This window comes from Mustela erminea, chromosome 3 (assembly GCF_009829155.1).
Source record: "Mustela erminea isolate mMusErm1 chromosome 3, mMusErm1.Pri, whole genome shotgun sequence".
Classification (NCBI taxonomy): Eukaryota; Metazoa; Chordata; class Mammalia; order Carnivora; family Mustelidae; genus Mustela; species Mustela erminea.
In genome coordinates, this window is record NC_045616.1 from 50520109 (window position 1) to 50534593 (window position 14485).

The window sequence follows — 14485 nt, forward strand, 5'->3', positions numbered from 1 at the left end:
GTGAGTTTGTTATCAGAAATAAAGATCCTTCTATGGTATGTGTGTATGTCAGAGAAAATATAAGCTAGAAAAGTTAAAAAATAACTAAAACTAACAATTTTTTAAAAAAATTGTTAAACCTCTATTCCACCCATGTAGATTTTTCCAAAGTGTATTTAAAATACTAAATGTGGGATGCTTGATGGCTCAGTCAGTTAAGCCTCTGCCTTTAAATCTGATCAGGATCCCAGGGTCCTGGGATCAAGTACTGCACTGGGCTCCTTGCTTGGCAGGGAGCCTGCTTCTCCCTCTCCCTCTCCCTGTTCATTCTCTCTTCTCTCTCTCTCTCTCTCTTTCTAACAAATAAATAAAATATTTTCTAAAAATAAATAATAAATAATAAAATAATATAAAATACTAAATGTGTATTTTAAAGGAATATATGCTCAAAATGATTTTTACTAACTTTCATAAAGATGATGAAAATATAATTCAGGAATGTTTAAAATAATAAATCGCTTTATAGAAACATGCTAAATGTTGGCTTTCTAAAACCTACACTATTAATTTGAAACTAAGCCCATCCAATGATTCCTCAATTTATATGTTATATATTTAAGAATGCCAAAGCAAACTCACCTGCTTTAAATGGCTGTCAAGTTTTCAATCAACACACTATCACAGGTATGTGTCCTAAAATTCTGTACTACATTTAAACAGAGAAAATTTAAAAATCCCTATATCATGAAGAATAATTTTTTAAAAAGCTCTATGTTTCATTATATCAGCTTCCCAAAGGCAGTTGTTTTAAAACTTTAGTTAATGGTGTGAACAGCAAGAACAAATGTCAAAGTTGAAATCTACGTCCTATAAAACTAAGTTATTGATTATGTTCAGATTACCAGTTCAAGGAATCATGTCAATGCCTCATGTGTACTATCCATTAGTGATTTCCTTTCCTAGAAAACCAGGATTTTTCATTCCCATTTGTCATCTTTTAAAGGTACACTGTAGCTTCTGCATTGAGTCTGAATGCTTGACATCAAGGTCCTGACCAGACCATCTGGCCAAATATTTTCCTACCATAATTTAGGAAGATGGTGAATGAAAAATAAACAATGGTGACATTTAAGAATTTCCAACACATACTCTCACAAGCACTTCCAAAAACGCATGCAGATCCCAAACAATCATGAAATAACTCTGAAGTAGAAATAATCCTCCTCTTTTGGATCCCACCTCCTCCTGCCTTTTTGACAATCATACTTGCTATGAACTACTATTCCTTCATGTTCTGAATATTCAATCTCTCTCTATTTAATAGGCCTTTTCCATCAACATGTAAATATGCTTAGGTCTCTCCAAATGAAAAAAATGAACAAAAAAACCCCCTTGAATCCTACACCATGTCACCACCTTTGCTCAGTCCTACCTTCTCAGTCAAACCTCTTGAAACAGTGGAATACATTGGAGGGCTCCACTGAAAATGTTACTCAGCTCCTATCCCTCTATACAAGCAGCTCTTGCTATTTATTCCTTCTCCACTGCTAACTATAGCGGATTTTTTTTTTTGGTTCTCATCTTACTGGGCTTCTATACCAGCAACTGACACAGTTACCACTCCTTTCCTTTTTCAAACACTCTTGTGCTGCTGGCTACAATCCCGCATTTCCCTGGGTTTCTCACCATGTCTTCTCCCTCTCCTTTGCTACATCCTCCTCCTCTCTTTAGTAACTCAATTTGAGCCTACTCAGTTCAGTCTGGGTCCTCCGCCCTTCTCTACCTATAGTCCGGCTTTCCATGTTTTTACATCAATTTCCATGACTTTAAATACAATATACAGGCTGCAGATTTCCAAATTTATCTCCCACAACAGAAACTTCCCTTTGAGTCTGGAGAAACTTTTTCTCAAAAGTAACTCAAATTCAAAATGTGTTAAATCACACACATTCTACTTCTCCTTACCACAGTAACACCTAGTCCTCATTCAGTACTCCCTTTTTTACTGAAGTGCATGAGTCTCCATCTAACCACAGAAACTAGAAATCTAGGAATCATCTCTGGTGTCTCCTTATACCGAATCGATAGATGCTACTCCTAGCTAGCACCCGGGCTGAACTTTTCTTTGTCTCCCTTCATCCTTGCTTTTCTTCTGTGCGAACTCATTCTTTGCATGGTACCAAGAATGGTATCTTTGAAATACGAATGTGATCATACCTCCCCACAAATAAATGTGGCAGCCCTCCTGCCACCCTAAACCACATTAAGCCTAGAATAAAGACTAACATGCATAATTAAGTCTAGAATAAAGACTAACATGCATAATATATTCTTCAAGCTCTCAAACTATCGGGTCTTACCCAGCTCTCCAAATTAACAGTCCCCCTTAGTTCGAATCCAAGCACCCACTCAGCAGTTCTTCACGTATACGTTCTCTCATGCCTCTAGACTTGTGTGCCTGAATAACTTCTCAGTTTCCTTCCATGCCCCTCCAACTCAGACCCTTGCAGAATCAATCCCTATTCACCTTCTGGTTGTAGTTCAAACACAGATACCCCTGGGAAGCATTCCCTGTGTTCTTGCAACACTTAGAGAACATTGTAAAACATTTAAATGTAAAACATTTATGCTGAGTGAAATAAGTCAAGCAGAGAGAGTCAATTATCATATGATTTCACTTATTTGTGGAGCATAACAAATAGCATGGAGGACAAGGGGAGATGGAGAGAAGAAGGGAGTTGAGGGAAATTGGAAGGGGAGGTGAACCATGAGAAACTATGGACTCTGAAAAACAATCTGAGGGTTTTGAAGGGGCGGGGGTGGGAGGTCGGGTACCAGGTGGTGGGTATTAGAGAGGGCACGGATTGCATGGAGCATTGGGTGTGGTACAAAAACAATGAATACTGTTATGCTGAAAATAAATAAAAAATAAATTAAAAAAACATTTAAAACATTTAAACCTTTAAAACATTTACTCTAATTTTACTTTTTTTTTTTAAGGATTTAATTAATTTATTTATTTGACAGGGAGAGAGAGAGCACAAGCAGTGGGGAGCAGCAGGCAAAGGGAGAGGGAGAAGCATGCTCCCCATTGAGCAGGGAACCTGATGCAGGGCTCAATCCTAGGACCCTGTGATCATGACCTGAGCCAAAGGCAGATGCTTAACTGACTGAGCCACCCAGGTGCCCTCATTTATTTCAATTTTAAACTACACACTGGTTTTAACTTATTTGATTTATTTCTGTCTCCTCCTATGTTCTAAGCACCATGAGTTCAATATCATGCCTGGCACATGATAGGCTCTCAATAAATACATGCGGCTGCAATAAAACAATTAGGTATCTGTTCTCCATTTTCAACAGATCCATAAGATATAATTCATGGGGGTGGGGAGCATGTACATCTGATACATGCAATCTTTCTTGGTTACAGAATTTTGTTTTTACAAGAAACTGAACGTACTCATGCCAAAGGCTGTTTCAGATATTGTCTCCCATTCCACACTCACAGCTAAATCAATGCCATTAGTGCGTGACACGTTTAAATATACAGTGCTGTTGGCTTCTTCAATGTCGATAGACGTGGCTCTAAAAAAATGGATTGCAGAAAACAGAAAAGGAATATAATTCTACATATTAAATATAAGTATCACATTGCTAGCATATATTTAATATACTTTTAAATTTACATAAGCCATGGAAAGATCCATCCACAAACTTCATACAGCAGGAAAATTAAATTCTACAGCTCAAAATATTCATTTATGAGGATTAAAAAAGCACTACAATCTGATACTATGATCTTAAGAAAACAGTCAGTAACCTCATACTATATATTATAAAAAATAAATAAAGCTTTGTCATTCCTAAGTTCCTTCTCAGATATACTAAAAACATATCACAAAGCAAAAAAAGGTGAATCCAGAAATTCTTAGCTTACCTAAAACTAGATCTACTGGAGTATTTCTAAGAAATAAAAAGCCAAATATGTGGTCGCTTCCAGAGGAATTTTCAAACTACAATCATGTTAAACATGCTTAGAGAGTCATTCATTTGGTTCAAACAGCTAAATATTTTTATATTATTTCTTGCTTTTTACTATTATTGAAGACACGAAATTGTGCAAGCCTTTACCTGAAAAGTGTGAATTCTGAGGAAATAAGAATTCTAATAATACTGCTGTACAGGACATGATTAGGTTTTTCATGCTCCTTGTTACAAGAGGGCATAACACCTCTCAGATCTATCTGCCAGAGCTCATTTTAAAAGTCCCCTTTAAAATAGTCAGAGATCAATTTCCCTCTCCATTTTCTTTATGTCAAAAGATATTTCCTACCTAGCTTCAGAAGTGACAATTTCCTTATGAATAAACTGTACCTATTTGCAACTGCAGAGATACTGAATAATCCCAGAGGGGCCTGATTTTGCAAAACCGTTATCAGGGTTTGAACATGTGCCCCCAGTCTAGCACCCCCAGTCGGATTAAACAAGGTACAGACAAAATGCTCATCCATCTCTGGTTCGGTGTCCAATACAGCAGAAATGCGTAGGGCCTGGAAACAAAATCAAAAGGTGAAGTTATTAGACTACAGTATTTCTGCAACATACATACAAACAGATCTGCTAAACATTTTTGACAACAAAATAATATGTTTTGGAAAACATCACTTCTTTTCTATTTTAATACTGATCCTCATGATATGTAATAGTTACCCAACTATTTCAAGTTACCATTTTCAAGATTTTCAATGCTGTGATATATGGCACTGAGTGTCTAAAAATAAATTTCATGACATTTAAAAACAACATTAACATTAAAAAAACAAATTTAGATCTTGATTTTTGCTAACTCTTAATCTTGCCCCAACTACGTAACTGTATTAATCTCATTCTGGTATAGGATTCACTGTAAAAAAGCAGTTAAAGCCATAGTAAGCATAAATTAGAAACAACTCACAAGTTTATCGAAAGAAAAATGGATAAAAAGATAGTGGGCTCTTTGATGAAGGGCTACTTAGCAATAAAGAAGAACCAGCTACAGATATGCGCAACCAAATAGATCTCAAAAGTTATGTTGACCAAAACAAGCCAGACACAAAAGAGTAAATACTATATGATTTTATTTATATGAAGCTCAAAATCAGCAAAATGAGTCCTCAATGACAGAAACCAGAAAGTAGTTTCCTCCGGGAAGGGCAAGAGACAAGAAGGAAACTTCTGGGAGAGATACACTCAATATACTAATGTGAGTGGTGATCACATTGGTGTATATTTATTTTTAAGGTCACTGACCCACACATGTAAATATTCTTAGAGGCTCAAATTTCCTAGAACATAAAAAAATCAGACATTCAAATAAATATGAATTGAAAAACATGTTGAAGTGTTTACAAACTGATCCCAAAGAAAGTTAATTACTGGGTAGAGACTGTTTTTAGAGGAAATTGTTTAAAATATATTACTTTACAATTATTATACTTTATATGTCAGGCTTGATTAAGCTTGTGCAATTAGCTACCTAAACTGTGTTTTAAAAAATAAAATTCGGTTGCAGGAATGGAAAATTATTAATATACAAAAAAAGGAGTTTCAGAAGGTATACTTCTATAAGTAAAACCACATTTATAATTAACTCTAAATCCAGCATTTCTTCTCCAATAAGTTATCCTATTCACATAGGATACTTGCCTCTCACATAAGGAGGCTAAAGTAAGAAATTACATTTTGTTAACTGAAAATGTGGTCAAAAGAATGACGGGTTAGGGTTTGGTGACAACAGTAAATGGCTTGGAGTTTCCTTTAGTTTATGTTTTATGAATAATATGAAGTATGCTACTAAATAGGTAATATTTATGACAGCACTATGGACTTTTCCTTATTATTTGCAGATTCCACTACCCTATTAACAAGAGTGGATTTCTCTAGCAGCATTCTATGCAGATTAGACAGCACTGTTAACATTTTCACACAGTAATCTAATCATCATTACCTGTCATCTAAGCTGGGAGTACATTTTCTTTCCTTCTAGCACCTGGGGTGCTACTCTAAGAAAAAAATTTTCATAAACATTATTGACTCTCCTTAAAGCCTTATACTATACCTTGAAGCGAACACCTTCTTCTAAAACAATGTAGCCTTTGGAAGGGGTCAGATCTTTAGTCTCCATTGAGGAATTTATTTCTGTCACAATGAACTGAATGGTCACGGTTCCAAACAGTCCTTGTGCAGGTTCCCGAACAATGTATAATACTGCAACACTCTCCTGTACATAGAGAGCTGTTGGTTCTCTTAGGAAAAAGTGCTCACTGTTGTTAAATGATAGGACTCCAGGGCCATCATCATTAGCAAGGATAGTAATTAAGGCTGTTGAAATAAAAATATTATAGCAATAAATGGAAACAGAGTGGGTTATAAGTTAGAGGTAGATGTTTCACTATAAACTAGGCCAACTCTTCTCTAGATCACCTTAAAAACAAAGGAAATTTTAAAAAGCATTTAATAAAATATCACATTTACTCATGATGTAAAAATAGCCAGTCATCTTGGAATAATAGGCAGCTTCCTCCTCAACCTTAGAAGCCAGTAACAAATATGTAACTCAATGTTGAAACATCCAAAGGGTCACCACTAATGCAGAAACAAGACAACAGTGCCTGCCATTCCTGCTACTATTCAGCATTGTCCTGGAACTATGAGCCAGGTAACAGGTAAGAAAGCAATAGGAAGAAAGAGTCGGAATTAACACCATCTTCTAAACCAAATGATGGTCTTCTTAGAAAACCAAGAGAAAAAATGATTGAACTATTGTAAGAGTTCAAAATACAAGCTCTGTACTCAACAGATGATCTTGATTACTAACATATACAAAGATTTACATATAAGAATATTTATTGAAACTTCATGAAAGTTTGGAAATAGTCTGAAGACTGATTAATGGTACATAGTTTAAGAAATAACCCACTGTCAAAGCACTTATTGTTCTGAGGATTATTTTTATATTTATAAATAGAAAATTACAAGCATAAAGTAAACTTAACAGAGACCAACAAGAAATGACTTCCTCTTACTCATGGTGGTGGGCATGTAAGCTACATAGTCCTGACATAATTATATTAGGACTTCTTTGGGAATGCCTGAGTTTGAGGACTCCTCTCCAAGCAGTCAGTATGATATCTAACAAGCAGTAAATTAAGATGAGTTTTCTTTTTTTTTTTTTCTTTTTTTTTTTTAAAGATTTCATTTATTTATTTGACAGACAGAGATCACAAGTAGGCAGAGAGGCAGGCAGAGAGAGAGAGAGAGAGAGAGAGAGAGGGAAGCAGGCTTCCTGCAGAGCAGAGAGCCCGATGCGGGGCTCGATCCCAGGACCCTGAGATCATGACCCGAGCCAAAGGAAGCAGCCCAAACCACTGAGCCACCCAGGCGTCCCAAGATGAGTTTTCTTAACCATGTCAAACTGTTCCAACCAAAGAATTATGGCTCCCATAATGTCTTAGGTACCAATATACTTCAACTGCTATGTAGAAATACTAGAACAATGAGGTAACATTAAAACCTTATCATTCCCTCTACTGTTCAATAGGAAACAGAGCAGAAATAAAATTCCAAATGAAAGACATTTACAAATTAAATAGAACCTGTAGGGGCGCTTGGGTGGCTCAGTGGGTTAAGCCTGTGCCTTCGGCTCAGGTCATGATCTCAGGGTCCTGGGATCAAGCCCTGCATCAGGCTCTATGCTCAGCGGGGAGTCTGCTTCCCCCTCCCTCTCTGCCTGCCTTTCTGCCTACTTATGATCTCTGTATGTCAAATAAATAAATAAAATATTTTAAAAATAAATAAATAAAACCTGTAATAGCTGCAAAACTGATTTAATATTCTTTCTACCAACACTTTTTGTTTTATACACACACACACAAACACACACACACCACAACAGACTGGAAGCACTGTTATACTGACATAGGAATTCCAAAATGTCTAGCTTAAAACATTTTTAATTCTAAGCACAGAAAACCATCAAGACTCTAACCCCTTTACATCCACCTCCATATCAAGAAAACAGCATGATAAGAGTGAACTGTATAAGAAATTATCAAATACCTATTATTTTTTCTCCCAGCTCTAGTCCAGGTGAAGGATTTGTTAAAATCAGCTGAAATGTTTCATCCCCTTCTGGAATGTCATCATCAAGAATCATAATGTCAATATTTTTATACCTTTCTCCATCAACAAAATGAAGAATCTGGTCAAGAAAGTAAAAGTAGACGGTGTTATATTTACAGACACTGATGAGTTTTTATAGAATATTTGGGAAGAAATACAATCTGGTTGGCAATGTGAAATAAGCTATTTTAATAAAAGTAAAAGGCTTTTCCCTTTTTTTATCTCTTTTTACTTAAATTGACAACATTAAGTTTAAAAAGTAAGATTCATGGAGAAGAGAATAAAGTAAACATTTGACTAATGAATAAAAGCCAACAAGAGACGAAAAGCACTTTAAAACATTAACGGTGTTTCAGTAAATTAAAGCAAAGAAATAAAAGATGTAAAATTTTCAAGAAGTACAAGCAACTCTCTGAAACACTCTTATATAAATATAATGACAGAAGAAATAGAAAACCTGAACAGACCCATTACCAGTAAGGAGACTGGAACAATCATCAAAAATCTCCAAACAAACAAAAGCCCAGAGCCAGATGGCTTCCCGGGGGAATTCTACCAAACATTTAAAGAAGAACTAATTCCTATTCTTCTGAAACTGTTTCAAAAAACAGAAATGGAAGGAAAACTTCCAAACTCATTTTATGAGGCCAGCATCACCTTGATCCCAAAACCAGACAAGGATCCCATCAAAAAAGAGAACTACAGACCAATATCCTTGATGAACACAGATGCGAAAATTCTCACCAAAATACTAGCCAATAGGATTCAACAGTACATGAAAAGGATTATTCACCACGACCAAGTGGGATTTATTCCAGGGCAAGGTTGGTTCAACATCCACAAATCAAGCAATGTGATACAACACATTAATAAAAGAAAGAACAAGAACATGATACTCTCAATAGATGCTGAAAAAGCATTTGACAAAGTACAGCATCCCTTCCTGATCAAAACTCTTCAAAGTGCAGGGATAGAGGGCACATACCTCAATATTATCAAAGCCATCTATGAAAAACCCACCACAAATATCATTCTCAATGGAGAAAAACTGAAAGCTTTTCCGCTAAGGTCAGGAACACGGCAGGGATGTCCATTATCACCACTGCTATTCAACATAGTACTAGAAGTCCTAGGCTCAGCAATCAGACAACAAAAGGAAATTAAAGGCATCCAAATCAGCAAAGAAGAAGTCAAACTATCACTCTTCGCAGATAATATGATACTATATGTGGAAAACCCAAAAGACTCCACTCTAAAACTGCTAAAATTGTACAGGAATTAAGTAAAGTGTCAGTATATAAAATCAATGCACAGAAATCAGTTGCATTTCTCTATACCACCAACAAGACAGAAGAAAGAGAAATTAAGTAGTCAATCCCATTTACAATTGCACCCAAAGCTATAAGATACCTAGGAATAAACCTAACCAAAGAAGCTAAGAATCTATACTCAGAAAACTATAAAGTACTCATGAAAGAAATTGAGGAAGACACAAAGAAATGGAAAAATGTTCCATGCTCCTGGATTGGAAGAATAAACATTGTGAAAATGTCTATGCTACCTAAAGCAATCTACACATTTAATGCAATTCCTATCAAAGTACCATCCATTTTTTTTCAAAGAAATGGAACAAATAATCCTAAAATTTATATGGAAACAGAAAAGACCTCAAATAGCCAAAGGAATGTTGAAAAAGAAAGCCAAAGTTGGTGGCATCACAATTCCGGACTTCAAGCTCTATTACAAAGCTGTCATCATCAAGACAGCATGGTACTGGCACAAAAACAGACACATAGATCAATGGAACAGAATAGAGAGCCCTGGAATAGACTCTCAAATCTATGGTCAACTAATCTTCGACAAAGTGGGAAAGAATGTCCAATGGAAAAAAGACAGCCTCTTCAACAAATGGTGTTGGGAAAATTGGACAGCCACATGCAGAAAAATGAAATTGAAACATTTCCTTATACCACACACAAAAGAGACTCAAAATGGATGAAGGACCTCAATGTGAGAAAGGAATCCATCAAAATCCTTGAGGAGAACACAGGCAGCAACCTCTTCAACCTCAGCTGCAGCAACATCTTCCTAGGAACATCGCCAAAGGCAAGGGAAGCAAGGGCAAAAATGAACTACTGGGATTTCATCAAGATCAAAAGCTTTTGCACAGCAAAGGAAACAGTTAACAAAACCAAAAGACAACTGGCAGAATGTTGCAAACAACATATCAGATAAAGGGCTAGTGTCCAAAATCTATAAAGAATTTAGCAAACTCAACACCCAAAGAACAAATAATCCAATCAAGAAATGGGCAGAAGACATGAACAGACATTTCTGCAAAGAAGACATCCAGATGGCCAACAGACACATGAAAAAGTGCTCCACATCACTCGGCATCAGGGAAATACAAATCAAAACCACAATGAAATATCACCTCACACCAGTCAGAATGGCTAAAATCAACAAGTCAGGAAATGACAGATGCTGGCGAGGATGTGGAGAAAGGGGAACCCTCCTACACTGTTGGTGGGAATGCAAGCTGGTGCAACCACTCTGGAAAACAGCATGGAGGTTCCTCAAAATGTTGAAAATAGAACTGCCCTATGACCCAGCAATTGCACTACTGGGTATTTACCCTAAAGATACAAACGTAGTGATCCAAAGGGGCATGTGCACCCGAATGTTTATAGCAGCAATGTCTACAATAGCCAAACTATGGAAAGAACCTAGATGTCCATCAACAGATGAATGGATAAAGAAGATGTGGTATATATATACAATGGAATACTATGCAGCCATCAAAAGAAATGAAACCTTGTTATTTGCGACGACGTGGATGAACTAGAGGGCATCATGCTTAGCGAAATAAGTCAATCAGAGAAAGACAACTATCATATGATCTCCCTGATATGAGGAAGTAGAGATGCAACATGGGGGGTTAAGGGGGTAGGAGAAGAATAAATGAAACAAGATGGGATTGGGAGGGAGACAAACCATAAATGACTCTTAATCTCACAAAACAGACTGAGGGTTGCTGGGGGGAGGGGGTTGGGAGAAGGGGTTTGGGGTTATGGACATTGGGGAGGGTATGTGCTATGGTGAGTGCTGTTAAGTGTGTAAACCTGGCAATTCACAGACCTGTACCCCTGGGGACAAAAATATATTATGTTTATAACAAATTTAAAAATAAATAAAAAAATAAATATAATAACAGAAATTCTTTGTCACAGTAACTTTTGTTCTCCATTATCTAGTATTGCAATAAGATAGGAATACAATAGTATGAAATACTAAAAATAATAATGAATGAATAAAATAAAATAAAGAATAACCTTTAGAACTAAAAAATCAATTTCCATATTTTCTAAAATAGTAAAGAAAGCTATTCTACAATGTAGACGTCTTCTGTCTTAATTTATGATGGAATATATAATAGCTTATTACTTTACAATTAATTTATTTATACAAGACCCAAATCACTATAATTCCCAAGGATTTCACCATTGGGGTAAAGACGTAATCCAGCCCCAGCTGCGCCTCCAAATTCTGGGCATATATAAACAAGGAAACGTGGCCAAGAGTCCCTTTGCTCCTCTGGGCTACCAATGTTAAACTTCCTTCGGTTTCATGGACTTCGAACCTAAAATAAACAGAATACATTAATCTTTTCCTTATAAGCTTTTATTCAGTAGATAAAGAATCTGAAACTCAGAAAAGAACTCTCACACTACCTTGGTCTTACCTGGTATGTTGCCATTCAATTATGCCTCGAGCGCCATCATTGGCATCAATAATTATCTGCGCAGTCAAGCCCTCCGAATCTGAAAAAAACACAAAAGCAGACTTTTAAGTAAAAGTGATTAAGAGAAGTATTTGGCATAGAGAACACATAATTTCTAATATAAAGATATTGTCAACATTACTCAAAAGATGTTTAAGAAAGTAACAATATGTTTATGATATTTGGTTAAGGAAATTTTTACTAACAAGAGCAATGATTTACAGGAATCTAATGAGCTGAGAACAGTACAAAATAAGCACCTGAGATTATGGTTTTATTTCTATTATTTTAATAGAAAGAGAAAAGAAAAATAGAGACCACTGGAAGGAGTAGAAAGATCAAGAAAAGAGAAAGAAATGGGAAGAGATAGGCAGGGAGTGCTGCAGAGAAATAAACAGGTGCAAGAACGAGATGCAGGAGTGACATGTTGAGACAGGAGGAAAAGATGGGGAAAAAGTTGGGTGGGGCAGAGACTGAGATGGAAATAAATTTCTCTTTTCCCTTTTTATCTTGTACTCTGCCTACCAAGTAGAGTATGTTACCAGCATTCATTATTCAGTCTTGAAATACTAACCAACCCTGTTCCTGTTTATTTTTTTAATATTTTTGTCCTTTCCTTTTAAAACTCAGAGGCTCTATCTTAGGAGAGTATCTTAGGATACTTATGGCAGCTGCCTAGGTGGGGAAAGGTTAGGGAGAGTGTAATTCCCTGAGTGAAGTCTGCACTGTCAAAAACACACACATACACACCCACACACAGAACCCCCCCCCCCAAAAAAAAGAAAAGAAAAGAAAAGAAGTATCTGGGCCCACCAAACTGGAAGCTACAAAGCAGAAGCCCAGCTCCGGCATCTCACAGCAGTGAGACTCTGGGCATGTAACTAAGCTTCTCAAAGCTTCTGCTCCCTTATCTATAAAATGTTAAAGTGAAAGGGATGGTGGTACTAACATATAAAGCATTTGAAACAGGGCATCAGAGAGCACTAAACAAAAGTTAAACAATTCAAATTACTTCTAATACGAGTATAAAGAAATATGAAGTATCTGTTATCTTTCTTAGCATAAATGTCTTGTAATAAATGCCCGATTTCAAAGCCTATCCCAGGAGTCATATATTTCTTTTGCAAAAGAATTGAAGCTTTTCAAATAATAATAATAATATGTCAAAAACTAGTTATTCCCTTCCATTGTTTTCAAAGTTGTCATACTGAGCCTCAAAAGGGAATGAGAAACCCCTATTCCTTAGCTCACTCCTCTTGGCCATGCTTCCCCTCCTTAACCCCAACTGGTTTTCTGCCCTGTACAGAGCACCTTCGAACCAAGGGATGGGAAACAGGCCAGCACAGTGCTATTCATCGCCACCACCTTCTGGGCAACCGCACCTACAAATTTCACATAAATTCCCCAGTATTAAATGTCTAAACCACAAACAAGAGTTTATGTTTTAAAATAAGAATGTATCTTTTTAATCTACATAAATCCATACTGAGGTTCAAGTTTTACCTTTCAGTCTGTAATGAATTAACTGAGTCTTTTCTAAAGCATGAAAAGAAAGAGGTAAAAGGTCAAAAAAGAAGCAGAGAAAACGACAAACAAACAAAAGTTCTGCTTAATATAAAGGAAAATAAAATCATCTGATAGTCTGGAGATCTAATGAAAACAGCAAATGAAACTTTAAAAGGAAAAATTCCTTCTTAAGAACTAATTCTACTTTGAAGTTTACAAATTTGGTTATAAATAGTTGTTAAAAACATCACACAATAAACAATTCTTAAATGTGTTTCTGATCTCCAATATACAAAACTGCCATAGATTATAGTCTCCAAGTTAAAATAAATTTAAAAGCTCACCAGATTTTCTTCTACAGCTGAGATTAACAAGTATTACAGTTATCACTTTTGATTAAAAAATGAATAACTTTACTTTGTTTAAAGTGAATAAACAAGAACAAAAAATATCATACCTAGTCTAGGAGGAAATGAAGTTAAAGGAGCCATGATAAGGTCAACATAAGTTAAATTCACAAGGAAATATTCTTCTAGCTCTGGTATGTCATCCTGTAAAAATTATATCCATTAAATCTCCTATTGTTGTGCTCTCCAAGTAATGACCTCTCACAGTTTTTAAATTATCTGATAAATATGTCTGCTTAAATAGTATACAGCAAGTATAAAAATGCAAACCTGGAATATAAAGATTAAAAATTTTAAAAATAAACATGCCTTAGATATGACTTTTCTTTGAGATCTGACACCAAAAGCAAAAGCAACAAAAGCAAAAATAAACAAGTGGGACTACGTCAAACTAAAAAGCTTCTGCACAGCAAAGGAAAACATCAACAGAATGAAAAGGCAACCAATAGAATGGAATAAAGTATTTGCAAATGACATATCTGATAAAGGGTTAATGTTCAAAATACATAAAGAACTCATACAACTCTGCAGTCAAAAAAAGAAAAGAAAAGCACCACAAATAATCTGATTTAAAAACGTACAAAGAACCGAACAGACGTTTTTCCAAGGAAGATGTACACCAGTAGCCAATACATACATGAAAAGGTGC

The 14485-nt window shown here is 35.9% G+C and overlaps 1 protein-coding gene across 3 annotated transcripts in view; it reads right to left on the reverse strand.

The window, feature by feature from the left end:
* Window positions 1–14485, reverse strand: part of ADGRV1 (adhesion G protein-coupled receptor V1) — a 541343-nt gene that overhangs the window by 393204 nt on the left and 133654 nt on the right. For all 3 annotated transcript variants that reach the window (XM_032335763.1, XM_032335762.1, XM_032335765.1), the window contains 7 exons: window positions 13887–13980; window positions 11885–11963; window positions 11644–11782; window positions 8080–8221; window positions 6080–6342; window positions 4357–4532; window positions 3443–3567 (listed from right to left, as the gene is read on the reverse strand). In XM_032335763.1, coding sequence (XP_032191654.1) covers window positions 3443–3567; window positions 4357–4532; window positions 6080–6342; window positions 8080–8221; window positions 11644–11782; window positions 11885–11963; window positions 13887–13980 — 1018 coding nt within the window. The remainder of the gene's footprint in view (window positions 1–3442; window positions 3568–4356; window positions 4533–6079; window positions 6343–8079; window positions 8222–11643; window positions 11783–11884; window positions 11964–13886; window positions 13981–14485) is intronic.